We start from the raw sequence: 27,770 nt of genomic DNA, 5'->3' as shown, positions 1-27,770 counted from the left end.
AGAACACAACTGATGTCAGTGGTGAAACACAGAATATAGGAAGGGGAAATCGTAAGCAATAAGAGGATGAAAGAGGACAGAAAGCAAAGAAAGAACGAAAGACAATACAAAGAAATCCGTTTGTCTACTCACACAGGTAAATCACATCCAGTCCAGTCAGTGAAATCTAGTCCATGTGTTTTGCTGCTGGGTTCTGTGAACGCATGAAAACAGAAATGTAATTAAATATTTTTAATTATTTAATGACACATTTAATTAATTATTTAATGGTGGATTTATTTACTTAATTTTTGGCCTTTCGGTTCTCCATAGTAATCCAGGATGACCTTTCATTTCAGGACATCTACAGTGTTGGGGAGACCTGTGACATCAAACACAGAGCTACTGAAGGTGCTATGACTGTTTTTCACAAGACTACTCATATATATATCAGTATATCAACTGACAGTAAATGTATTATTTATTTAACCTTAGAATGTTAGATTTTTATCTATCTATCTACAAAGTCACACACTGTAAATATATATATATATATATTTACGGTGTGCGACTTTAATACAAATCTAAAAATTCTAAAGGTAAAATAAATTATTAAACCGTCAGGTCAAAACGTTTACATTACAAAAAAAAATAACACGTCAACTAGTGATGGTGAGATGAAGCTTATTGAAGCATTGAATTCCACCCAAATGTTTCACAAATAGGTTCATTTCTCAAGGCTTCATGTGCTCACAACCCCCCCTGCTGGTCAAAGACTTTTAAACAGCCAAATATATTGTGGGTAATTTTATCAATTTGTAATATACTCAAGAGACTGTCCTGCAACAGTGCAGCCATGGGACTAATTGCCAAGAAAAAGTTATTAATTAATTTCAATAAGTGCATTACATGTATCGTTCATGTATTCATTCATATAAATAAAAAGTATATCTTTGTTGAGTGTATTATGGATTTGTAACATGACAATACAATGGAATTAGGGCTGAGTGATTAATCAATTTTAAATCGAAATCGGATTTATTTGTTTGGACGAGGTTAAAAAAACGAAAATCGATTTTTCCTCTATACTGCGCTCACTCTGCTCCTGTTCCCTTCGATCCATTCCTCTCCCCCCACTAGTTCTCTGACAATATCAACATGGCAGTGTGCACGGAAAACAGTGAGAGTGCTGTCACAGGACGAGACATCCGACACAAGGATCAAGCCGAACAGTGCCGAACTGTTAAAGACTTAGGGACAGCATCGCTGATCGCCACCGACGAGTAGCGAGCTGCATAAACTGCAACTGTATCAGACTGAGTCTGTGCTCCGGTGACCTCTGACACAAGGTGCAAGCTGAACACTGCCGAACTGTAAATTAGTTAAAAAAGACTTAACAATCCTAAAAATGTGGGTTAATCTCTGACAATTACCAGGGAACTGTCTAAAATCTCAATATTTAAGCATCACACTGCCGCTATATTTCAGTCCAAAGTCTGTGCTCTGGTCATGGAGGACGTACTGAACAAATATTTTTAATTAACCGACACTGAAACAACTGCTTTACAAGTCACGAGACACTTGTTAGTGTGTGTGTGTGCGTGTGTGTGAAGAATGTCATTCATTTGCATAATTATAATAATAAATATAATTATTTTGTGTTTAGTAGTTGAAAAAATGATTAAAATTGAAAATCCAATCTGGTATAAAAATATCAGGGATTTTATTTTTTGAAAAACGCTAATATTTACATAAAAAACAATTATAAAAAATAAATCGAAAATTTAAATGGAATAAAAAGAGGTGTGTTCTGACTAGGTAGTCTAGTACTATGTTTGTACACTCATCTGGAGTCTTTGGGTCACATGGCCTGGAAGCTATTGAATGAAAATGCTAATATTGTCATTAAAACTATTATGAAAAATTGGCAACTATTTAAATGGAATATAAAGAGGTGTGTCCTGATTAGGCACCCTAGTACAATTTTTCTACTCTGATTTGGTGTCTTTAGGTCACATGACCTGAAAGCTATTGAGCCAAAATGCTAATGTTTACATTATTAAAATTATAAAAAATAAATCAGGTATTTAAATGGAATATAAATAGGTGTTTCCTGACTATGCAGGCTAGTAATAGGTCTATACACTGATTTGGAGTCATTAATTATTTATATTAATAAATACACCCTTAAATAATTACTTAAATTTGTCATTAATCATTTAAATAAATACATACACAATTAAATAATTATTTAATGTGTCATTTATTTTATTTAATAAATACACCATTAAATAATTTGTCATTTATTAAATGTTTTTAATAAATAGGGTTAGCGTTAGATTTAGGGTTAGATTTATTACATTTATTAAATGTTTTTAATAAATACACCATTATTTATTTAAATGTGTCATTAATTATTTAAATAAATAAATACACTATTAAATAATTACTTATGTCATGTTTGTTTTCTTAAGTTACAAAATACTGACATGGTTTTTTGCCCTAATCACTTAGTACTAATAATAACAACAATGATGATGATAATAATAGTAATGATAATAATAATAATAATAATAATAATAATAATAATAATAATAATGATGATGATGATAATAATAATCAGTGGAGCTCCACTTCAGGTTTAACTTGATACTCATTCCAAACAAAATGTTTAATTAAATATTAGTTTAATATCGTATGTTAAAAATCCAAATGTTAAAGTTTGATTGTACACTTACATTACAGTATTAAGTGTGTTTGCTGTTTGTTTCTGTTTGGTTGTGATGAGTTTCTGTTGTACTCACGCCAGCAAACCGAATCCATCCATGAAATCCAGTCCTGTAGCAGGTTTGCGTTATTGCTGCAAACACTGAGACACAAACAAACAAACTTGTAAGGAGTTTGAATATCGGCACAAATGGTCTGCCCAACAGGTGCAAAAGTTTGAATTGTTTGGGGTGTGGCTTATTATTGAAAACAGGTGTGCTGTGACTGATTTTGTTTTACCATAACTTTATTTAAAACATTCAACAAACGTTGACAAAGAAACAACATGCCCTTCAAAAAGAGGAAAAGGGGATGTTGTAAATAAACAAGTGCTAAGTTGTAAATAATAAACTTCATATAAAATAATTAGAGGCAGTTTGTGGATGCAGTTGACAGAAAAGTTGATCATTTTACATCAACGTCACACTTGCACTGATGTTAAAGGACTTTTGAGGAATTAGAATCTTTAGTTTTATCTGTTACAAGAAACTTGTTTGACAAACTTACTCCAGTAGAACTTTAAAGATTAAAAGCAAAGATTTAATGTCTGAAAACATAGATTTCCAGGCATTTTCCATCCCATAACAGTCATAATTCTGCACTTGTATATTGTGGACCTTTAGCTGTATATTAAACCTCTGTGAGAATTATGAATGCAAAGGTACTTTTGTACTTTTTAATGTTATATCATCTGCCTTCAGCAGCATGAATAAAGATATTTTACATCCAATCCAACTTTATTTATAAAGCACTTTAAAACAATGTGTTGTGTGCTTGTTTTTATTCAACAAAAATAATAATAATAATGATCATGTATGTAAATACTTGATTGATGTGATTGTAAATGTTCCTCTGGGTTTAATCTGTGAGTATAAATGAGTTTTTAAAAGTTTGATATTATTCTTTATACTAACTGTTCTCTTTAGTGACACACAGGATTCAGTTAAATACATAACACACTTGTACGTCTATCCCTCCTGTCCCTGTCCTGAGCATTGTTTTGGGGGTCCTCGGGGTCTCTCTCTCTCTCTCTCTCTCTCTCTCTCTCTCTTATATTAACCTATTATTTGTATCAGTTCCCCTGTTGACAAAATGTCAAGTTCAAGGTTTTAATTTGCCATTTGTGCTTAAACAGACAGTTCAGGTACATCGGAAATCTTGTGCGGGTTCTACAAGTCAGTTTTAGGAAACAGAAACACAAACTTATATATAAATATAGAGCTCAATTTAAAATCTATGCAGAGTATAAAAATATTAAAAAAATGTTTTGATTTGCCATCAGTCTGACTGTGGTCGGGAAAAAGCTGTTAAAAAAGCGAGTTCTGTGTGTTATAATGCTGTCCACTCTGCTGTGCCTCAGGTTGTACTTGTAGCGTTTGGGTTTGAGCAGAGAGTGAGTGGGGTGGAGTCTCTGACGATTCCCTCTGCTCTTTTCCTACAACGCTGTGTATACATGGTAGGAAGTTTTGTCCCAATAATCCTCTCTGCAGTCTTTATGACTCTCTGCAGAGCCTTCCCCTATGCCCGTGTGGTGTTTCTGTACCAGACAGTGATGCCTGCGGTGAGGATGCTCTCTATCAGTCCTCTGTAGGCCAGGGTGAGAGGGCAGTGGTTCAGTCCAGCTTTCCTGAGCAGCCTGATGTTCAGTGTTTTCTGGGCTGGGCTCCTCTCACTCATTGTGAAGGTTTATAAAGTTCACAGCTGTTACAAACTCATTAAAAACGCACACTGACCCACAGAGCCACCAAAAACAATACATGTGCTGAAGTGATAAATTGTAATTAGGAAACAAACCATCAACAGTCATTTTCCAGACAAAACTACAGGCCAATAGGTGGCAGTGTTTACCTGTGATGGTGTTGCATGGACGTGTAATAGCAAATGTGAGCTGTGATCTTTGTTTACAGGTTGACGAGGACAGATTAACATTTTACAAACAGACAGAAGATTTAATGAGCACTTGACAAAAACCACATATATATATATAGTTAGATATCTGCTGTTTATATACTCTTATGTCTCTCAGGTGCTACAATATTAATTTTGCCCACCAGATGGAGACAAAGTCAAATGACTGTAAGGGTGATTTCATTTGTGTTTCATTGGGTGTCTTTTTTGGGTCTGATATCGATATTACAAAAGTACACATATCAGAATCAATCTTATATTTTAACCCATAAACACCGAGCGTATCGCTGACCACACACTGGCGCAAGCACACTTTGCGTTACTGTAGTTACGCCACAGTTTGCGACAGCTGAGAAGTGGCACGTCAAAGTCAAGATGTGGTTATTACAGAACAGAACTGAGCCCAGATGCAGGAAGGGTGGTAAGTTACAAGTTAAGGTCTTTATTTGAACACATGCAGCACTTGGACAGGCCAGAGCCGGCCCTGGGCATAGGCAGTATAGGCAAATGCTAGGGGCGCCGTCATCCGCAGGGGGCACCGAAAACGGGAAAAAAAACATAAATATATATATATATATATATATATATATGTATATATATATACACACATATATAAATACTACTTTTTTTTTTACCAGTGCCATTATTACTATTATTTCGAAATATTATATAAGCCCACAGCTACATAAAGTCATAGCAAAGACTATTAAATAATGCAGAAGCCTTTTTTCTGGGTGAAACGAGCCGTTGCTCTGTACCTGCCCTCTGTGAGGGGGACGGGGTCAAGAGGCCAGCTGCCTGAATCTGACCGGACTGTGACCCAGAGACGAAGAAACACAGCATCAGGTGCTCCTGTCCCATCTACCTCTGCACAGCCCGGTGACACGGCATCAGGACTAAAGGCTGCACCTATAGACCCTGCTGACTGGCCATCTCTTCTTACAGACAAAGTAAGAAGAGAGTTAGTTCACAGAGGACCATTTCAAACAAAAAACAGTTACACATTTCAACAAAACAACGATGGGAGAAGGTGTCAACATTAATTTTTTAAGAGAGTCTTAGTTAATGGGGAAAAAATCAAAAGGAGCTGGCTGATGTACTCCAAAAAGAATGATAGCTTGCACTGCTTCTGCTGCAAAATGTTCTCTACAAAAGATGACAAACTTAATAAAGAGGGACTGAAGGACTGGAAAAATGCAAGCCAGTTGCTGAAAGCTCATGAGGATAGCCGGGAGCACAAAACCCACATGGCAACATGGAAGGAGTTGGAGGTCCGTTTTGCAAAGGGGTTAACAATAGATAGGCAAGAGATGGCACTCGCTGAGGCTGAGAGAAACAGGTGGCTTGATGTTCTCTCTCGATTGGTGGCAATAATTCAGTCCTTAGCTGAAAGAAACATAGCTTTAAGGGGGTCCACAGATACATTAAATAAATCAGACAATGGCAACTTTCTGAAAGAGGTGGAACTCATAGGCAAATTTGATCCAGTAATGAAGCAGCATGTTGGGAGGGTGGAAAGTGGAGCTAGCAGTCACACACATTATCTGGGTAAAACAATCCAAAATGAACTGATAGACTCCATCAGCTCCAAAATACTGGAAAGCATTGTGGATGAGATCAAAACAATGAAATATTTCTCTATTATTCTAGATTGCACCCCTGATCTGAGTCATAAGGAGCAGCTCTCTGTCATTGTCAGGACAGTATCACTAGAAGACTTACCACAAGTTAAAGAACATATCTTGGGCTTTCTTGTGGCAGAGGAGACAACAGGGGAAAGTTTGTCATCTCTCATCCTAAACAGGCTGGAGGAGCTGAACATCCCCTTTGAGAACTGCAGAGGACAATCCTATGACAACGGTGCCAACATGAAGGGAAATAATAAAGGTGTTCAGGCTCGGTGGCTTCAGCAGAACCCAAGAGCTTTTTTTGTTGCATGTGGTGCCCACACTTTAAATCTGGTGATAGCTGATGCTGCAAAGAGCACAACAGAAGCCATCAGCTACTTTGGACATTTAACAAAGCTATTCAAGCTCTTCTCAGCCTCCACCCAGAGATGGGATACCCTGCTGAATCATGTTAAAACCACTTTGAAGTCATGGTCAGAGACGAGATGGGAAAGCAGGATAAAAAGCATTGAGGCAGTAAGGTACCAGGCTAGGCAAGTCAGAGGGACTCTTCTGGAGGTGAGGGAAACTACCTCAGACCCTGTGGTGAGAGTTGAAGCCCAGTCCTTGGCTGAGGAGATAGGATCTTACAGATTTTCCATTTGTACAGCCATATGGTATGACATCCTCAACCAAATCCAGCATGTGAGTAAACTGTTGCAGTCACCCTCCATGCAGCTAGATGTGGCTGTAGACTTGCTGAAGAAAACCAGAGATTCCATGGCCTGCTACAGAACCACTGGGTTTTCTGATGCACAGACAACTGCAAAGGAGATGTATGAAGAGATGAACGTGGAGACTGTACTGAAACAACAGCGGTTAAGAACCACAAAAAAGCACTTTGCATATGAGTCTCCAGATGAGCCTATCAATGACGCACTTAAGAAAATGGAAACCACATTTTTTAATGTGGTCATGGATACAGTTGTCTCTTCACTCGATGAGAGATTTCAGAACCTTGGAGAGGTAAAGGACAAGTTTGGAGTGCTCCTCAACTTCCCCAACTTAGCAAAAGAAGAGCTGCTACAACAATGTCAGACCCTGAGTACTGCTCTGACCCATGACGGGCAGCAAGACATTAATGACAGGGAACTTTGTGTGGAAATGCAAAACTTTCCGCCTTTGCCAGCAAAGAACATGACAGCCATGGACCTCCTCACTTTCCTGCACGAGAAAAAGCTAACAGAGATGTATCCCAATATGTGGGTTGCTCTGAGGATCTCCGCCACTCTTCCTGTTACAGTGGCTTCTGTGGAAAGAAGTTTCTCTAAGCTCAAGCTTATTAAAACCTACCTGAGATCAACGATGGCACAAGAACGTCTCAGTGGGCTTTCCATTATAAGCATCAACCATATTGTTGGAAAACAGCTGTCATATGATGACATTATAGATGACTTTGCATCAAGAAAGTCAAGAGGAGTTATGCTGTAAAGTGAGTTTCTTGAGGTGTTGTTGGGGCCTTTAATACAATCAACATGCAGATAGCACCCCCTGTTGGAATCATGTAAATAGCGGTGAATCAAGAGGTCTCTTGTTTTTTTTTCTTATACTGTGTGCAATAGTGTGAGTTGTTATGTCTGCACAGGTTTCATAATTTATTATTTTTGTGCAATACCATATTTATATTGTATTTTTAATTCATTTTATGTCACTTGTTTTCGTGTGCAGTGTTCAGCTTAGTATGTTTGCCTTATTTATTTTTAATTCATATTATGTCACTTGTTTTCGTGTGCAGTGTTCAGCTTAATATGTTTGCCTTATTTATTTTTAATTCATTTTATGTCATTTGTTTTCGTGTGCAGTGTTGGGTTTAATATGTTGCCTTATTTATTTTGTATTTTTAATTTTATCACTTGTTTCTTTCTTTAGTTTTTATTTGGTGTGATATTTTTTACTCAAAGAAATAAAATCTTGAATACACACATGCAGTTTTTGTGTGATTGTATCATGAAAGTTGATTGTGAAATTGACTGCTGCGATGCAAGGGGGCGCCAGCTAAAATCTTGCCTAGGGCACCAAATTACTCAGGGCCGGCACTGGGACAGGCAGATAAGGAACGAGTGAAACACAGGAGCTGGATCGACGTGGACACGGACTGGAACACAAAGAAGGAAGAGGGCGTGGTTACATACAGAGGGAAGGAGGGTCAGGACAAACAGCTGCGACTAACTAGACACACGTGAAGCAGGTAGGGATAATAAAGGATGGAAATAAATAAATAAATCAAAATAAGAGTGGCACTATCACAATAAAATGACATCAACAACGGAGCATCACAATTTCATGCATTTGTCAGCAGAGACGAGAGTGGGAAGAACACCTGGGGGGTATTCCATCGAGCAGGCTAAAGGCAAAGCCAAGCTCAAATGGCCAAGTCTGGCTAATATGAGTGAGAGTTCGGTTCCATCAAAGAGGCTAAGATTAGCCCCAACTCAGTAACCATGGAAACTATGACTCTGGCTAAGCCTCAACCATGGCTAAGCCATAACTGTGGCTCAGGTTTCCGTTCCATCAATCTGAGCCTCAACCCTGTTCCACCAAGGTGGCTAATGTGAATGCCAGCCAAGTAACCATGGTAACTTATGCTGCCGGGCAAACCTGGTCTGTAGCAGGCTAAAAGTGAAGCTTAGCACCATCTATGATCAAAGAATGTCCAATAGACAGAAACAGAGACACACAACTGTCATGGAATGATAAAATAATATGATAAACATAAAATATATAATAAAATGTATTCAAGAAATTATTTATACCAATAGTTATATATTATCTATAAGTACATGAAAGAACATTATCACCTAAATAAAATATAATAAAAAAAAATAAGACACAAATAAATACAAAATTAAACAAACTAGCAAAGAAATATAATAAAAGGAAATTTAAAGAGATCATCATTATTTTTGATGTAACGAGAGTTAGGGCCCCCGATTGATAGGAGATAGATGATTGATTTGCTGTCACCTGCATTCACCTACTGTAATAGGGGTCCTCGTCTCCATTGAATTGCTTGATTTGCTAAAATGATTCTAGATAAATAATAACTTCTTTAAATTCAATAGATCTGTCATATGATTATTTCCTATAGAATGATAACCAACATTGCATTTCTTCATGTAATAATCTACCATCAATTGTATGATAAATGTGTTGAGTTATGTAAAATACTTTGATTAAATGTAGCCTATTATTGTTTAAATAAATGTAAATGTAGGATTTAAAGTGCGTCACATAAAATAAGATGAAAATACAACAATTCAACATATAGCATCTGGGACAAAATACAGAAGTAGCACAAATACAGCATGTCAAAATGACAGACTGAAATGATACAATCTATACAATTGGCCATGCAGGAAATAAATGAAAGCTATCCCATCGATTTGCATAACATTCAGTTGATAAATGTGATGAATATCACGTTCTAACATTACTACTAGGACTGCCAAACGATCAAATATAGAGAATTTCACATACATTGCAGTGAAACAATAATGCTATTTTAATTATGTTCATATGAATGTTACTTATTAGGGCTGTCTTTTTGTTCTTTGGGGGTTTTCCTTTTAATTTTAGGGGTTTGTTGCATTAATAGATCCACATAATTGATTAGTTTAAAACAAAAACCATCAAGAAATCAATTGGTAGATTATTGTCTACATATATTTTGTCCCTTTGATGGGGGATTTATATAACATGATGATACTGAAATTTTCTTTGTCACTTTTACATTACATTACATGTCATTTACCAGACGCCTTTATCCAAAGCGACTTACGGATTATGTGGCTGTAATCGTCATATACCTCTACGAGGAGGGTTTGCTCCGCTGCAGAGAACATCTCCGCACGCGCTTTTCCCTTGCTTTTCGGCATTTTTGACAGTTTTCGCGCTCGACTAGAATGGGCTTTTTATTTTCCCTGTGGGCGTGCACAAGTTGAGCCTTGACTGAGGGTCAGGTGGAGCCAGCTGATTTTATTTGATGGAACGACTTGGAGCTAGATTGGGAGGTGGAGCTTAGTCAAGCTTCAAGCTTACACCGAAGTCTGGCAATTCTTAGCCACGTTGATGGAATACCCCCCTGCCAATTTATTAGGTACATGTTCTGTTTATGAACACACTGATTGAATGAGCCAATCACATGGCAGTAAGTCACTGCATTTAGGCAGGTAGATGTGTTACGGTTTAAGTGGTATAAAATCAATTGATTTGTTAAAAAGGTGCCAACAACGCCACCTAGGTATGAGAGCCTAGGACCCTTAAAAGGTAAACCAACACACAGGTTCTTCATTAAAATTCATTGTGTTGATTTTATGTCTTTTTTGGTTTTTACGTAATTGTGTGATTTTAATTGATCTTGTTTGTAAAGTGTCCTTGAGTGACCTGAAAGGCACTTTTAAATTAAATTTATTATTATTATTATTATAATAATTATCATTATTATTATTATTATTAAAATCAGGGTTAAAGAACCATGACTCTAATCAGTCGTGTACACGACATTTATTCAAATAAAACAAGAGAAGTAATAACAAACTTAATCCCCCGAGGATCCCTCGGTGTCCACTCTCAGACCCGGTTGCGACAACAGTCAAATCAAATCAAATCACTTTTATTGTCATTAAGCTGTACATACAACAAGTAGTGCAACAAAAAGAGACAGCGTTTCACAGGGATCAGTCCCCGTCTTCCTCAGGTCTTTAGTCAGCGCACATACACAGGGAGAAAAGCAGCTGGGATAAGCAATCAGGCCCAATGTCAAATCACAATAAAACAATCTCCAGATCTAAAATCCCAATGAACCCAAATCCAGTTAAAAGAGGAAGAAGAAGAGGGTACTTAGCTGTGAGAGGGGTGCATCGTGACCACACCCATCTACAAGCCCACATTGCTTCCCCTCAACTCCGGCTGGGATTAAGTTCGCCCTCCTCCGTGTTCACGGCCCACATTCTGCTCCTACAGCTCAACGGTCCGGCACTCAGTTGGCCTGGTGCGGGCACAAAGCCGCCAGTCCTCTGCCGATACACTGGCTCGCCTACTCCACACCGTCTCTCCTCTACCTGCCCTGCAGCCAGCCTTCTCTGTTCTCCCTCTCAGCGCTCCAGGCAACACACACAGACACGCACGCACACCTCCGGGCTGGAGTTGTCACACCGAGCGGGCGGGACTGCAGGTGCTCCCTTCAGCGGTCGGTCTGGCCGGTTCTCGGCTCCTCCTCCGTGAGCACTGGCCTCTGAAATATAAAGAGTCGCTCTCATGCTCGCCACCACCTGTGGCTCGTTATCAATTAGACTGCAACTGGCAGGTGTGTGTAGTTCACGGTCAGTGAAGAGAAAACGACAAACATAAAGCACACCTACAAATCAAATCTGTAAAAACACAACATCACAGCAAACTAAACAAATAATGAAACAAGAACTGAGCCGTCACATAGGGTTAGGGCGATCAAATGACGTTCAACAGACTCAGAATGAGGAAGACGATCTGATTCAAAGCTGCCATATAGTTGAAACTGATTAGTAATAAATAGATTGTTGAAAATACAGGGAGTGAAAAAAGAAAAGAAAGAAAGAAAAAATTTTAAAGTCAGAGGTGGGTTTCAAACACGGGGCTCCAGTTCTAAAGCACATCATAAAAACAAAATTTGACCGACAGCCAGACTTTGCACAGCCTGGCGTAGAGGATTGTTGATTTGTTGATTTGACTTTTTTTTTTTTTTAATCATTTTATATTATATATATATATATACATATATAATATAAAATGATTTTTTTTAAAAAAACGGTCTGAAGTGGCCATTTAATTTTTATATAACTTTGTCACTAACAAACTATAAATATGTCAGAGCTTAATACACAAACCACATGTTTGCATTCTTAATGACTCATTTCTCGCCTCAAATGATCTTTAAAATGTTATGCCTGTTATTCTTGCGATTTGTTTATTTTATTATTAGTTTTTATTATGTCTGCGATTTTCAGAAAATCTATTCATGTTAGAGACAAATAATCATTTTGTTTGGTTTTAAAATTCAATGGTTTAATAATTTGGTACCTGAGAAATCTCACATGGCACAGATGGTGCTGAACTGTGCCAAACTGTGCCAAACTGTGCCAAAGTAGAGAACGTGGAGCGTGTTTTTACTAAACCTCTTTTGCACCTAATGTAAACACCTAATGTCCACATGTTGTTCCATGAGTTTAAGCTCCTACTGCTAACCCATTTACATCCATACGAGACAAAAACCACAATTCCTGTTTCCACAGGAAGTAGAAAGTGTCAACCTGGTTGGGTTAGGGTTAGTTAGGGAACTGTCACAGTTGCACTGTAAAACCTGATGAGTTAGATCAACTTAAACAATTTCAGTATAAAAAAGTATTTCATTTGAGTACAAGTAACTCAAGTATTTATTGTTAAAGTAACTGGGGTAAAGTTCATTGTACTGAATTGAATTCCATTCAGTTAATCAAAACTAGTAATTATGTGACACTTGTATGCAGCATTTATCTGAACTTAAATTATCTTCTTTATACAAATGTTAATACTTAAGTTGAATTTACTCAAATTATTATATTCTAGTTCTGACAACTTTGTTGTGGCTACTTACTTCATTTGAGGAAACCATTTAAGTTGTATGAACTCCTTACAAACATACATGTGACAATACTTTAATAAGTCACTCAAATCAATCTTTTTTTATCCATTTCATTCATCAGCTTCCTTTGTAAATATTTTAATAATAAAATAATTATGCAGTCAATTTTATTGTAAAGTTACAAAAAAAAGCTTCGCGTAGATCAGTGTGTGAGCCATTACAACCTGATTGTGAAGACGAGAGACACATGGTGAGTTTCAAAGGGAACTCCCGCAGGACCCTGATCTTCATTCACTACTGCCACCAGAGCCACTGCCCCTCTTGGGTTGCTTCCAACTCATCCTGAAAAGGCAACAAACACATGTTCAGTGTTTTCAGTGTATTCAGACAAATCATTCATATAACCCTAACCCAATATGTTGCATGTATTAGTTGTGAAATGTGGCGTTACACTGTACACACATCTTATACCAAACCGAGAATACAAGCTTATTTAGGGAAGATCATCACCCTTCATTTCTCCTTCTATATGGGGAGGAGAGAGTTCCAGTCTGTGTGTTCACTTGTTCCTGAGGTTTTGTCAAAATCTCTGATAAAGATCAGTTTAGACACGTGTATCTGAATCTTTGTAGTACCAATAGTAAAAGATGTTAAATACACAATAAACACACAGCAGAAAGCATCAGTGATTTTGCTTTGAAAACTATATGAATACTTTTTAAAGGGGACATATTATGCAAAATCAACTTTTTAACCATTTTAATACTTATATTTGGGACTCTGGAGGCCCTACCAGTCGCCAAAGTGTGGAAAAAGAATACTCAGTCATGTTTTCGTGGTCCCCCTTAGTGTAAGTATAGGCCATAAAATGCTCGATGTTGAATTCCATGTGCCTTTTGACGGCAGCATGCGCATTTCACCGCAAATGTTACCGCCCCACCAGTAAGTTTACTTCACAAGCTCCACCTTAGCTCCACCTTGTCCCTGCGAGAGTGCAGGCGAGGGAGGAAGAGCAGTATTATGTCAACGCGGAGGGACAAGTGTGCTGTTGGTGGCTGCACAGTGGAGCACAGTGTTTTACAGAGGATTTTATATATGAAGCTAATGTGCCGGATAAAGTCACCAAACGTGTGTTCGCACCACTTCACATCAGACTGTGGCCAGCGGTCGCCGTATTTAGTCAGGGGACGTATTTCACTGACGTACAAAAACACACATTGTTAAGAAAAGATCACACAGAGCTCATAACTGACCATTCTGACACGTCCTAATTAAAAATATTTGTTCAGTACGTCCTCCATGACCGGAGCACAGACTCAGTCTGATACAATCACATAAAGCAGCTGTTTATGCAGCTCGCCGCTGACGATCAGCGGTGACACAGAGAGTGCAGCACCGCTGATCGCCAGCAGCGATCTGCCTAAACTGCCCGGAGCACTGGAGCTGGTCAGCGGTGGCGATCAGCTGTGGCGAGGTCTCCGGAGCACAGTCACCGGTCTGATACAGTAACATACAGTGGCAGTTTATGCAACTCGCCGCTGGCGATCAGCGGTGGCGAGGTCTCCGGAGCACAGTGGCGATCAGCGGTGGTGAGGTCTCCGGAGCACAGTCTCCGGTCTGATACAGCAACATGCAGTTTATTTAGCTCGTCGCGCGCCGCAGGCGATCAGCGGTGCTGTTCCTAAGTGTTTTTAACTGATTTACAGTTGGACAGTGTTCGGCTCGATCCTTATGTAGGACGTCTCTTCCTGTGACGGCACTCTCGCTGTTTTCCGCGCACGCCGCCATGTTGATATTGTCAGAGAACTAGTGGAGGGTGGGGGAGACAAATAGAGCTGTAAAGCGCTGTAAAGAGGACAAATCAGAAACCCCCTGGAAGAAGTGGGTGTGTGTTTGCCTGTGTCTCATTTGCATATAAAGGGACCATGCACGAAAACCGAGTGTTCTGAAAGGGGCGTGTTTAGCAGGGTTATTGAACTGCTATGATTCTTCATCCTTATGGTATTTTGACCAAAGCATGTCACTGACATGTTCATTAGGACACCAGGGAACTATTTTAATGGGGGAAATAGGGTATAATATGTCCCCTTTAACAATGGAATGTGATGAATGAAGAAAAAGTGAGTACCTCACTTCACTTTTCACCACAGAACCAGGTACGTAATAAACAGGGTTAATATTAGTGCACTCAGAAAGTCCTACCACCCTTTTCCCCCATGAATGTCAAATAAGGCAGTTCAAGGTGAGTATCGCAGGGCGAAATGGCGACGTGGATGACGATCCCTTGGCAGAAGATGGAAAGCAACTGGGTTGAAGATATGGACAGATGACGTTCCACTGAAGAACTCCACACAAAACCAGCCTACACAACCTGCAGGAAGATTATTCATTAAGTCCATAATACATGTCCACATATATATAAACTATACTCTACTAAACTAAATTACTGCTCCACAGTGTCCTCTTTACATTTCATTATTTTATAGCAGCTCCTATGAACTTATAATTACCTACAGCCATTATAACACAAACTACTATATCCTACAAAACAGGAATTTACATAAACATTTCGAAATTATAACCACATTGTTTCCCTGAGCTCACAGCGCAACTCTGATAAATGACATTTTAAATTAGAAAATGAAGAGCTAAGCAGGATTCACAAAGCACATAAACACGGTTTTCACATGTTCATATATTCCTGTTACTCCTTTTAACAATATCCCGACTGCTTTTCATTTTGTTGATTGGTTAATTGGTTAATCTTTATGGTATTTTATCAGCATGCTAAGGCGTCGTGTTCAGTAGCATCCACAACTCACCGGAAGAGCAATTAACAGCTTCTCAGGAGTCCTACGCAGTTCCACGCGATGTCAACAGCTTCTCAGTCGTCTCTTGTTTGTCAGTGTTTAATTCCTATTTCGATGTTTCAATTCAACCCTTTGACGTGGTCGATTTAGCTCAGAGCTACGGTACTTCACTAACTTCTACTTAAACCGGGCAGTAGGCGAGAAAGGGGAAGAAAGAAAAAAAAAAGATCGTATATACGAGTGGGATGACGTCTCCCTCCTTCTCTCAGACCTTAAACAGAGTGTACTGATGCACCTCTGCTGCCACCTTGTGACCAAATTAGAAATAGGTTATTTCTTTAACGTAACCATTATTTACAAAACAAAACATGAAATGCAGCTTAAATTCCAAAATAATGAGGTAATAACCTGGATAATTTGTTACCAGTGTATATGGATATGGGAAAGGGAGAATAGACAAAGACCTTTGTTGAAACAGTTGAATCCTCCTTTGAATACAGCAGCCAGGGCTGGAGTCTTGTTTTTGTCCTGTTTGCACAGGGGGGTGTTAGGCTCTACTCCTCACATTCAACAGCAATGTAATGCATATGTTCCTCCTATGCCATCAAAACATCTTCCATCTTCTCACCAACACCTCCAGTCTTCCTCTTCTTGTAAAGTTTCAGCAGCTGAGGTGCATATTTGTCAAGTGCAGTGCAGTTTAGAAGGGCAATGGTAGATATTGATTGGTGATTCTGTGGAATTCACTGTAGAGCTGCATGGAAAACAAAGCACAGGACATTTTGGCACGACTAGATGTAAAATATTAAAACTCTTTTCCAGATAAAGCATTGCTACAATGATGACTTTGACAGTGCATGGGTGTTACCATCCTTTTTCACTCACTTGAGTTTCACTAAAGAGTGCAGGTCGTCTCTCTTTTAGTTCAGCAATGAGGAGCTGAATTCACAGTTTCAGGTGCGCTGCATATGTTGATGGATGAGAATCATGTCCCTTTCCATCTGTGGTGGGCTGTCAGGGCCAGCAGGGCCTTCTCTGCTGGCCCTGACAATATCAAAAAAGTATTTTTTCTATTGGTAGTATTATTATTTTTTAAATGTTTTTAATAATGAAATTAATGTGTGTCTGAACGTGTCTGAATTCAATTACTTTTTCAGTATGTTATGATTCAAGAAGACATCGATGGAAACTCTGGAACTGCTCTACCATCTCAATCCTCTAGGTATCCAATGTTTCTCCATGCGGATAATTGGGAAGGGCATTGTCAAACCCTGGGTCATGAAACTGAAGCCAGAAGTCATAGACCAGAGCGAACTTATTTTTACCTCATTTACAGTCTCAGGAGGGTAGGGCAAAATAAGCCTCTCTGCATTGACGTCATCGAGGACGACCCTCCATTTCAGGACATTTACAGTGTTGGGGAGACCTGTGAGATAAAACACAAAGAGCTACTGAAGGTGCTAGGTCTGTTGTTCACTAGACTACTCATAGATATCAGTTTATCAACTGACAGTTAATGTATTGTTTATTTTCGCTTACAATTTTACATTTATATTCAAATATATATTTAAATACATATACAATGACCGTGTGACTTTAATATAAAACTAAAGTTCTAAGGTAAAATAAATTATTAATAATATACAAACTTTCAAGTCAAAACATTTAGTAGTATTAGAGTATTTAACTGTATGCCTGGTTTGCTCATAGGCCTATAATTGTCCAGGTTATTGATACAGATGTATTGAATGATATTCATTTCATCTGGTATTTGTTAGTTTATTTGCAGCATTTTTAGACCTGTATACAGCATATATTTTATCTGTATGTTTTTTTAATAATATCAGAACCGAATAAATGAAAAACAAATAAAGCGAGAAATTAGATATCTGTATAATTGTATAAAAGTGACAATAAATATTGTTGAAATGTTTTTGAATTGTTCTTTCTACATTTGATCTGACAGTCAGTTGTTGATTACATGCAGACATTGATACAACTACTAGGCTACTTCAATATATATCCCACTACTAGATAGACCAACAGATTCTGTTGTGAAGAAACTTACAATAGCTTTGGTAACAAACAAAAGACCAAGATTTGTCATTTAATCCAAATAGTGTTTCGCCCAAACTTTGACAAAAAAGTCATAGGTTAGCATGTTTGTTTTTGTTTTTTTTGCTTTGCTTTTTGCATATTAGGGTGTAAAGGGTGGCGGTCATGTGCATGCGCGATTCATTCATTGTCAGAAAGAAGGGGAGATGACTCAGTGAACGTGCCCGACTGTGATACAAAAGGAGGCAGGTAACACAGGCACGGAAGCACACACACACACACACAAACGAGCGACTAGTGACATTATGTAACAGAGTTAAGAAGTAGTGTGATTCCACTTGCCATAAAAAGAGAAAAATCATCTCACAACACGGAAACATATTTGTCCTAGGGTAATTAAATGCAGCACCCCTGTGGATTAGGGTCGTGCACCCCAGGGGGGGGGTAACAGCAGTCGGACCTCGCTGTCTCCCTGGTAGGTGCATGAACTGTGAGCTCTGCCATTGTTTCATATTCATTACATTATTTTTAATACAAACGGATGGTTTACACATGGTAAAAGCAAAAATTCCTAAATTCACTGATCCCAGGTGTCTAATACTAGAAGCACATGAATATCTTCTCCACTGCCCCCTGGTGTTTGCTTTGTCTTTTTGTGACAGAGACTTGAGATGCTGTGGTAAAAAATGAGGACTTGTGACTTTTATTCTTTATAATGAGTAAAGAAAAAACAAACGTTAAAAACATCTGATCCAAAGACAGTGACCTGAAGCCACCAGGTCTTTGAAGGTCAAAGGTCAGTAGAAAGGCGCAGCCTCGACCCGTCGTCTCTTACGACTCTGCTGCTGCTCAAAGAAGTGACGGATGTCATCAGGGGTCACGACCTGTCACACAAAACACATCAGTGACATGACGTCAGCAAAACAGGGCAGAGGTCAAAGGTCAAAGGTGACTGACCTTTCCTTCAGCTGCAAATCTCTGCAGGAAGTCCTTGAGTTCAGATTTCATGTCGTTGTATCCTGAAAATAAAGAAAGAAACTTTGTGGTCAGGACTGGAGGTCAAAGTTTGATGCTGTCGTTGACCTTTGACCTTTGGTACCGTGGATGATCTCGAGCTGCTGAACTCTGTTCAGGTTGTCCAGCGCTGACATCAAAGGGTCGTGACCTTGTTGATTCTGCTCGTTGTTCTGTCCTTTTCTCTCATAGGCAACGACGGTGTCCGACTCGTCCAACAGGAAGGACAGCTGAGCACCAGACAGACGCTCCTGAGAGGTGAGACAGGCAGTGAGACATGACTATGTGATTTGAATCGTTTCATTTGTTTCATAATAATCTACACATCTATACATACATGAATACATTTAAAAACACTTACTTTTCCAGCAGGTGCCAGTAGTGGGTTAGAGTTATGTTTAATAATCAGTGAACACTGTAAATAAAGTTCATTCACAGTTTGTTTTCCTGATAAATATGTAAATATGTTTTTAATATGAATACATAATCAAACAAGACTTCACAGACTTCATGTGCTCACAGACTTCATGTGTTCAGAGTTCAGGTGTTCACAGACTTAAAGGGGACATATCATGCAAAATCAACTTTTTAACCATTTCAATACTAATATTTGGGACTCTGGAGGCCCTACCAGTCGCCAAAGTGTGGAAAAAGAATACTCAGTCATGTTTTCATGGTCCCCCTTAGTGTAAGTATAGGCGATAAAACACTCAATGTTGAATTCCCTGCGCTTATGACGGCAGCATGCGCATTTCACCGCAAATGTTACCACCCCAGTAAGTTTACTTCACGAGCTCCACCTTAGCTCCACCTTGTCCCTGCGAGAGTGCAGGCGAGGGAGGAAGAGCGGTATTATGTCAACGCGGAGGGACAAGTGTGCTGTTGGTGGCTGCACAGTGGAGCACAGTGTTTTACAGAGGATTTTATATATGAAGCTAATGTGCCGATGATAAAGTCAGCAAACGTGTGTTCGTACCACTTCGTATCAGACTGCAGCCAGCGTCTCACCGTATTTAGTCAGCGACCGTATTTCACCGACGTACAAACACACACATTGTTAAGAAAAGGTCACATAGAGCTCATAAGTGACCATTCTGGCACGTCCTAATTAAAATTATTTGTTCAGTACGTCCTCCATGACCGGAGCACAGACTCAGTCTGATATAGTCACATACAGCGGCAGTTTATGCAGCTCGCCGCTGGCGATCAGCAGTGGCGAGGTCTAAGGAGCACAGCCACCAGTCTGATACAGTCACATACAGCAGCAGTTTATGCAACGATCAGCGGTGCTGTCCCTAAGTGTTTTTAACTGATTTACAGTTGGACAGTGTTCGGCTCGATCCTTATGTAGGACGTCTCTTCCTGTGACGCCACTCTCGCTGTTTTCCGCGCACACTGCCATGTTGATATTGTCAGAGAACTAGTGGAGGGAGGGGGAGAGGAATGAGGGGAGGGAACAGAAGCTGAGCGAGTGAGCGCTGTAAAGAGGACAAATCAGAAACCCCCTGGAAGAAGTGGGTGTGTGTTTGCCTGTGTCTCATTTGCATATAAAGGGATCATGCACAAAACCGAGTGTTCTGAAAGGGGCGGGTTTAGCAGGGTCATTGAACTGCTATGATGCTTCATCCTTATGGTATTTTGACCAAAGCATGTCACTGACATGTTCATTAGGACACCAGGGAACTATTTTAATGGGGGAAATAGGGTCTAATATGTCCCCTTTAATGTACACAGACTTCATGTGTTCACAGGCTTCATGTGTTCACATACTTCATGTACTCACAGGCTTCATGTGTTCACACACTTCATGTACTCACAGACGTCATGCACTGACAGACTTAATATGTTCAGACTTCATGTGTTCACAGACTTCATGTGCTCACAGACTTCATGTGTTCAGACTTCATGTGACATCACGACTAACCTGGCAGGTGTTGCAGGAGCACAGCGTGGAACGCCACGCTGACGGCCAGAACACAGCACCTGACCTCTCTCTCTTCTGATTGACAGCCTGCAGTTCCTTTAGTCTGCAGTTTAGCTCCGCCTCCTCACGGGTGCGCTTAGCGCTGGGCTTGATGACATCATCGACCTGATGGATTACAGATTATTAGAAATGAAGTTGTGGTTGCCATGGCACCAAAGAAATGAAGCATATAAACGACATGAACAAGAATCTATTTGAGCTCTAAAACTCTGCCCCCTCCTTCAGTAACAAAGGACTCAGTTGACGCATCTCACCTGTTCCTCTGGAGCAACATCAGTGTTTGAACGTCCTCCTGTCTCCTCCTTCACCTGTCTCACCACACCTGGAATAAACAGGAAGTGTCTCACACAGGAAATGCATCACAAAGCAGCCGCAGGTCGATGACTGACCCGTCAGGTGATCTGCGTAGGTCCAGAGGAACGGGTTCTGATTCATACACGACTCACAGATCATCTCCTGAGACTCGTTGTTTTCTGGAACCTCACGACCCAGGTGCTGCAAACACAGGTGAGGTGTGACCTTGAAGTGTGACCAGCAAAGGGCTCCACATATACTCAGCTGTTACCTGTGTCAGTGACATCACATGTCCTGTTCTTACCTGTGTCAGGTAGCATTAGCACTAGTGTTGGCATGTGTGACTCACCCTGCCGTGCAGCCAATCCTCACACAGCACACACTGAATCATCTCATCCTCCACCTGAACACCAACCAACCAATCAGAGAGACACAGCATCAGCACAGAGAAACGCTCCACCTGGTGGACAAGTGAGGGTGAGTGGTGTCTCACCTGGTCGTCGGGGTCAGGGTAAGGTCGCCTGCAGGTGCAGTAAACGCCAGAAAAGTTGTGACTGTATTTATTCAGAGTGTTGACGTCGTCTTTCTCCTGAAACAAAAACTTACTTTAATCAGACATTAACTAGACCAAGTTCTGAGTTCACTTTATTTATTTGTGTCTGACCCTCTCACCCTCTCATCCTGACCCTCTCACCCTCTCATCCTGACCCTGACCCTCTCATTCTGACCCTGACCCCCTCACGCTGACAGTTAAATCAGTTAAATAGTTACCGGGTAAAGTTTACACTGTGATTTATCAGTTAAATAATAGTTAGTTAGTTTGTTAGTTACCGGGTAAAGTTTACACTGTGATTTATCAGTTAAATAATAGTTAGTTAGTTAATTACTGGGTAAAGTTTACACTGAGATGTATCAGTTAAATAATAGTTAGTTAGTTACCGGGTAAAGTTTACACTGCAGATCCGTGAACTTCCTGTTTCCACAGTCACAACGAAAGTTCCTGCAGAAAAAGAAGAGAAAACAGAGGAAGCTAATGTTAATATAAATAATAAAATCATTTTCATGTATTACTGACAGTGTGTGCGTGTGCACTCTGACCTTTTGGTGTAGAGTTCAAAGAGGTCATGACCTTCATGACATTTATATGAGCAAGCTAAACATACTCCTGCTGCCTCTGCTCCCTTTGGTGTACAAGTGTTACAGGAGTACAGAGCCTGACGCTTCACATAACCCTGAACACACACACACACACACACAAAGTTAACTTTAATAATTGATTCATAATGGATTTATCATCAGTGGTGTGGGAACATCTCAGAAGAAAAGAACATGTATAATATTAATAATATAAGAATAAAAACCAGAAGGTTTTACCTGAGGGTATGAACAATGATCTGAGTCACTTCCTGCTAAAACAGCTGAAGCTTCTTCCTCCAGCTCTTCATCTTCCTCCAGAACGTCCACTAGAGACACCGTGTGCTCCTCACACATGTTTACTATAAAACACAAACAAATCATTTTTAAACCATAATACATCACAGTATGTATCATAGGGCTGGGCAATATCTCCATATTTTAATATATATCCATATATTTCTAAATGAGATATAACACGGGACAATATCATTTGTATCGATATACTTCATTTTGTGTTAAAACCGGCTTTGAGTGTGACCGGCTGATGATTGGCTGTTCTGCCTTAAGTCCCGCCTCTCTTGGTGTGTTAGATTTATTGTTCAAGATGATGAAGAAGATGGAATTGGTTGCTTCAGATTCTGTGGTGAACCACTTAACCTGAGTGATTTGTTGTAAAACAGTGGCAACATTTTGGCACAGCTAGCAGCATTGCACAGTCTCGCCATTATCATTGGACTAGATGAAAATGGTCTCAGAACGACAATATTATTGTTTATCGCAATCATTCCTGGGACAACTTATCGTGATTTGCTATCGTGACAGGCCTAAAGATTATGAAGATAAGAGAGAGACGGAGCTATGACATCACAGAAGTAACAAGCTACTCTATTACTGTGTGCATGTTAGTGTGTGCGCGCGTTACTTTGTGTTACTGTGTGTGTTGAGCTCATCGATCAGCTCCGTGCTAATGCTAACGCTGTTAGCTTAGAATAAAAACCAAACTCACCGAGTCCACCGGGAAACTACCGGAAGTATGAAGCGGACACGTGACACCGGTTGAACTGAACTCGCAGCAAGACTTTAAATTGTCGATTATATCGATTCTATGGCACAATCCGTGTGTTTGATGCTCTTCGGTTTTGAGCTTTGTCAAACTACAAAATACTGTTAGCCGATAATTACTTCCGGTTCATACAAAACGAAAACAAAAACTTCCGGTTCACGTCCCTTCGTTTCTTAGCCTGTTTTATTTTAAATAATTATTAAAGACCAAACAAGCCCAACCATGTTTTAAAAAAGCGAAAACATAAAATTAAACAACGACAAAAATAATTATAAAAAATATAAAGAATAAGTGCATCCGAGCTAAATTGTCACGTTTGTTCCGCTACATTCCAGCCTCTACCAAACAAACAAACTGTCATACAGCCCATAATACAGCCAACATTATATTATGGGTCATGTTTACGATGTACGAGTTTTTTTAAGTGTCGTAAGGTAAATAAAGACGTAGAAGCTCTGTGCTGCGTTCACGTGTTGATCACCACGTCAGACATCGAGCAGTTGCCATGGCAACTAGAGGTTTGACTGACCACTCATCAACTAGCATCATGACTGAGCGCTGGATACTTTCTGTTAAAAAAAAAAAAAGAACTACACTCTTCATGATGAATTCACGGTTTTACATTTACGTCAGTTTTACTTTTACGGGAGGTACGTGAAGGCAACAGATGGTGCGTGATGACGACAGCAAACATGGCGGACGTGTCTTTGCGAGCAGAGCTGCAGCTCAAAGACGGACAGAGACAGAAAATCAGCGTTCAACTTCAAAACACACTTTGTTCTCTCGTGTGTGGAATTAACGAGCTGAACGTGAACGTTTCACAGCTACTCACTCAGCTAGTGGACAGAGAAAAAGACACTCGACACTGCGAAGAAGGTGAGACATGTCCACGAGCTTCATACTAAACACGTGATGGATACAAAGTCAAAGTACACATTCAATCTCAATGTCAGTATTTTATCAGTATAGTAATATAACTGTAATATTTTCTTTCTAAATGTTTACACGGATTAACAATTAATAAATTGTGTTTTTTACTTAATGAAATGGTGAATATGAGATGATCATTGATTTACCTGCTGCAGGTGATGAAGAGGAGGATAGTGATGAAGAGGAGTCACTGTGTCAGCGTCCTCCAGTGAAAAGACTGAAACCCTGAAATACCTGCTGTCGACTGTCAGATCAGTGAAATCAAATAAAGGCGTCTTCTTGTTCGTCTGATCACTCTCCGTTTTTAAATTGTCCTCTGATGACAAACCTGGCAACACAAGGATGGACATATTAGAGAGGACAGATTAGAGCAGGCCGAGGACAGAGAAGAGCAGGGCGAGGACAGAGAAGAGCAGGCCGAGGACAGATTACAGCAGGTAGAGGACAGATTACAGCAGGTAGAGGACAGATTACAGCAGGTAGAGAAGAGATTACAGCAGGTTAAGGACAGATAAGAGCAGGCCGAGGACAGAGAAGAGCAGGTAGAGGACAGATTACAGCAAGTAGAGGACAGATAAGAGCAGGTAGAGGACAGATAAGAGCAGGTAGAGGACAGATTACAGCAAGTAGAGGACAGATAAGAGCAGGTAGAGGACAGATAAGAGCAGGTCGAGAAAGCACCTTAAACATTGTGGTCACTTAAAATAAGTTTAAACTTTTATTAAGGTTTTCAATTTGTGTTAAATTTGTCATGGCAACCATCACATGTCATGTGTCATGTCATTGCTCTGAGTGGCCAGCAGCTTTCACGCAGCCTTGGTTCTACACCCGTGGTTGTCATAGCAACAGTACCGATGCATCAGGTAACTAGTTAAAGTTAACATACTTTAACTGATCACATTACAGTGTGCAAACTGTAGTTCCTGAGAGTCCAGACTGAGGGCAGCACTGAGCAGATGTTCATTGTTCAGAAGGCACAGGAAGTGACATCATAAACACAAACAGTTCAGTTCTATGTGTCGATCACTGAGCCTGCGCTGTGATTGGTCGGTGTCTGGACGGCGTGGCGGCGATTGCACAGCAGAGCGATGCAGACAGGAAGTATGCAGTAGCCCACGGCATGGGGGTCGGCCCTTGTGCAGGAGAACAGGAAGAGGAAGAGCTGCAGGTACGGTAGCAGGAAGATCGACGCCCACATCCACACAGGAAGTGATGGCAGGTGAGACCAGGTGGTAACGGGAGACGGAGCCGACAGGTTGATCCCGCCTCTCTGTACGTGTTCCAGACTGAGGGTGTACACATCAAAGATGTAGTAGACGGCCATGATACTGAGCAGCAGGTACAGAGCCAGACCCAACCATCCCATCCTCTGACGGAAGTTCATCATCCTCCATACTGACAGAAAAAAACAATGATCAATAATCAATAAACCACCTGGACATAATCAACCACTGGAAATAATCAATAATTAGGACAGGCTTGTAACCGGAAGGTCGCCGGTTCAAGTCCCCATCAGGTCGAAAGGGCTGGGGTACCCCTGAGCAATGTACCCAAGCCCCATTGCTCCACGGTCGCTACTCAGTCTGGATAGGATGGGTCAAATGCAGAGAAATACTTTACCTAAGGGGATTAAGAAAGTATATATTCTTATTTTATTCTATTCTAAATCATCTGACATAATCAATCAATAAGCCACCTGACATAATCAATAAACCCCCTGGACATAATCAATAAATCACCTGACATCATCAATAAGCCACCTGGACATAATCAATAAGCCACCTGACATCATCAATAAGCCCCTGACATCATCAATAAGCCACCTGACATCATCAATAAGCCCCTGACATCATCAATAAGCCTGATCATCAATAAATCACCTGACATCATCAATAAATCACCTGACATCATCACCTGACATCATCAAACCCTCAATCAATAAGCCACCTGGACATAATCAATAAACTACCTGGACATAATCAATAAACCACCTGGACATAATCAATAAACTACCTGGACATAATCAATAAGCCATCTGACATCATCAATAAATCACCTGACATCATCAATAAGCCATCTGACATCAATAAACTTTTAATGTATAAAGAATAATAACTGATCCATAATCAATGTGTTCATGTGATCATCCTCATGTGCGCGTGAGTCACTGTGATCTAACAAAGTTTTCTCTATTTTTATTTCAACATTATCGTCACTGAAGGAAACACCGTGAGCAGCCTGTTAGTTAGTTAGCAGCCTGTTACTTAGTGTGTTAGTAGCCCGTTAGTTCGTTTGTTAGCAGCCTGTTAGTGCGTTAGTAGCCTGTTAGTTAGTGTGTTAGCAGCCTGTTAGTTAGTTAGTTAGCAACCTGTTAGTTAACTAATTAGCGGCCTGTTGGTTTGTTAGCAGCATGTTAATTAGTTTATTAATTAGTTAATTGGAGGCCTGTTAGTAAGTTAGCAGCCTGTTAGCCATGTGTTAGCAGATGATTGAGTCTTCGTGGTTCTCACCTTCCTTCTCGTTGATTCTTTCACATTAAAATGTGCCGTAAACTCGTTTCTTAACCACCACTGGACCCCGGCGGATTCCGGAAGTGTAGCTCTCCTTTTCCGGTATTGTCACGTGACACTCACGGATGACGTCACTGTTTGTGTTGCGTTTTTTATTTATTAAACGACGGAATCGAGTAAATAAATAAAATAAAATATTACGGGTGGTGAAACTATTTTAAAAACAATATTTTTATTCAATAAAAACACGTTCATCTTTATGTTTTCCAAACGGAATCCTGAAGACGTCATCTGAGCCATGACTGCTTAGTCGTGTGTAATAATAATACTACACTGTGACCACATGGGGGCGCACGTGGCCTGTAGGTGTGAATGTTTGTTCAGATATAAATGAACAACATCAAAGATGAGTTCATTCACGTCATATTAAATATGTTTGTATATTTAATATTTTGACTCACACAGATCACACAGGTCATGGGTCATAGGTCATTGTAGGCATCACCTTAGATTTCTATTTAATGTTTATACCTGCATTACACAAAGCTGCACATTCATTTTCTACCGCAGTAACTTCTTTCTGCCATAACAATGTACATACTAATGTAGGTAAAATACATAACAATGTACATAATAATGTATGTAAAATACATACTAATGTACATACGTATGTAAACTACATAACAATGTACATATTAACGTATGTAAAATACATAACAATGTACATAATAATGTATGTAAAATACATAATAATGTACGTATTAATGTACATAAACTACATAATAACGTATACTTTATCAGCCAGCCACAAATAAAAATGGATGGATGTACGCCAGTCCTCCAAAACCTTAGGTTATTAACATAACCCCGGTTCTCTGAGTAATATGAGTGAGCCGTCTCACTATGGGATGCACGCCCCTGCTGCAGCCCTCAGAAGCAACAATCTCATTACGTCAATCCTGACTGGCTGGTGAACGTGTCCATCCATATCAGGTAGTCCCACCCACCATAAATACTGTATGGGGACGGCACCACGTCATTCAAGATAAGCACCTCTT

The 27,770-nt window shown here is 39.8% G+C and overlaps 2 protein-coding genes and 3 long non-coding RNA genes across 9 annotated transcripts; 1 reads left to right on the top strand and 4 right to left on the bottom strand.

Annotated features, from left to right (window-relative positions):
- Positions 1 to 124: 124 nt before the first annotated feature.
- Positions 125 to 2,983, bottom strand: LOC122784409. Its single transcript, XR_006362176.1, has 3 exons — positions 2,784 to 2,983; positions 284 to 361; positions 125 to 193 (listed from the first exon to the last, which is right to left on the bottom strand). It is a non-coding gene; the product is annotated as an uncharacterized LOC122784409 (long non-coding RNA).
- Positions 2,984 to 13,055: 10,072 nt separating this feature from the next.
- Positions 13,056 to 17,206, bottom strand: LOC122783754. Of its 3 annotated transcripts, XR_006362083.1 has the most exons (5): positions 17,051 to 17,205; positions 16,354 to 16,479; positions 15,738 to 16,253; positions 15,118 to 15,286; positions 13,056 to 13,257 (listed from the first exon to the last, which is right to left on the bottom strand). It is a non-coding gene; the product is annotated as an uncharacterized LOC122783754 (long non-coding RNA). The 3 variants fall into 3 exon arrangements; XR_006362081.1 differs by having other exon boundaries at positions 15,738 to 16,479; positions 17,051 to 17,206; XR_006362082.1 differs by lacking the exon at positions 17,051 to 17,205 and adding an exon at positions 16,611 to 16,750 and having other exon boundaries at positions 15,738 to 16,479.
- A 1,254-nt stretch (positions 17,207 to 18,460) lies between these two features.
- ubr7 (ubiquitin protein ligase E3 component n-recognin 7) lies at positions 18,461 to 24,409 on the bottom strand. 2 transcript variants are annotated; one of them, XM_044049379.1, is made up of 12 exons: positions 24,349 to 24,409; positions 22,447 to 22,568; positions 22,171 to 22,304; positions 22,012 to 22,072; positions 21,566 to 21,661; positions 21,422 to 21,475; positions 21,168 to 21,273; positions 21,033 to 21,100; positions 20,719 to 20,883; positions 18,880 to 19,045; positions 18,738 to 18,799; positions 18,461 to 18,664 (listed from the first exon to the last, which is right to left on the bottom strand). In XM_044049379.1, exons 2-12 carry the CDS (start codon positions 22,561 to 22,563, stop codon positions 18,578 to 18,580), a joined length of 1,116 nt encoding a protein of 371 aa, XP_043905314.1. In that variant the 5' UTR covers positions 22,564 to 22,568; positions 24,349 to 24,409; the 3' UTR covers positions 18,461 to 18,577. The 2 variants fall into 2 exon arrangements, with proteins under 2 accessions (XP_043905314.1, XP_043905313.1); XM_044049378.1 differs by lacking the exon at positions 24,349 to 24,409 and adding an exon at positions 23,216 to 23,480.
- On the top strand, positions 23,538 to 24,901 carry LOC122784222. 2 transcript variants are annotated; one of them, XR_006362154.1, is made up of 3 exons: positions 23,559 to 24,148; positions 24,358 to 24,807; positions 24,871 to 24,901. It is a non-coding gene; the product is annotated as an uncharacterized LOC122784222 (long non-coding RNA). The 2 variants fall into 2 exon arrangements; XR_006362153.1 differs by lacking the exon at positions 24,871 to 24,901 and having other exon boundaries at positions 23,538 to 24,148; positions 24,358 to 24,486.
- Positions 24,902 to 24,907: 6 nt separating this feature from the next.
- Positions 24,908 to 26,808, bottom strand: tmem251 (transmembrane protein 251). The gene is made up of 2 exons (XM_044049380.1): positions 26,713 to 26,808; positions 24,908 to 25,597 (listed from the first exon to the last, which is right to left on the bottom strand). Exon 2 carries the CDS (start codon positions 25,587 to 25,589, stop codon positions 25,215 to 25,217), a length of 375 nt encoding a protein of 124 aa, XP_043905315.1. The 5' UTR covers positions 25,590 to 25,597; positions 26,713 to 26,808; the 3' UTR covers positions 24,908 to 25,214.
- Positions 26,809 to 27,770: the final 962 nt, after the last annotated feature.

This window comes from Solea senegalensis, linkage group LG17 (genome assembly GCF_019176455.1).
Source record: "Solea senegalensis isolate Sse05_10M linkage group LG17, IFAPA_SoseM_1, whole genome shotgun sequence".
Taxonomy (NCBI): Eukaryota; Metazoa; Chordata; class Actinopteri; order Pleuronectiformes; family Soleidae; genus Solea; species Solea senegalensis.
Note: the sequence above shows the minus strand (reverse complement) of the source record. Positions and strands in the feature narration are given on the sequence as shown.

Bases quoted from the DNA above. Each gene is read 5' to 3' on its own strand.
- ubr7 (XM_044049379.1), bottom strand. From the start codon at position 22,563: ATGTGTGAGGAGCACACGGTGTCTCTAGTGGACGTTCTGGAGGAAGAT. The intron at 22,305-22,446 runs GTAAAACCTTCT...GTGTGTGTTCAG, and splicing joins ATCATTGTTCATACCCTCAG to GGTTATGTGAAGCGTCAGGC. The intron at 21,662-22,011 runs GTAACTAACTAA...TTTTTGTTTCAG, and splicing joins TGCAGTGTAAACTTTACCCG to GAGAAAGACGACGTCAACAC.
- tmem251 (XM_044049380.1), bottom strand. From the start codon at position 25,589: ATGATGAACTTCCGTCAGAGGATGGGATGGTTGGGTCTGGCTCTGTAC.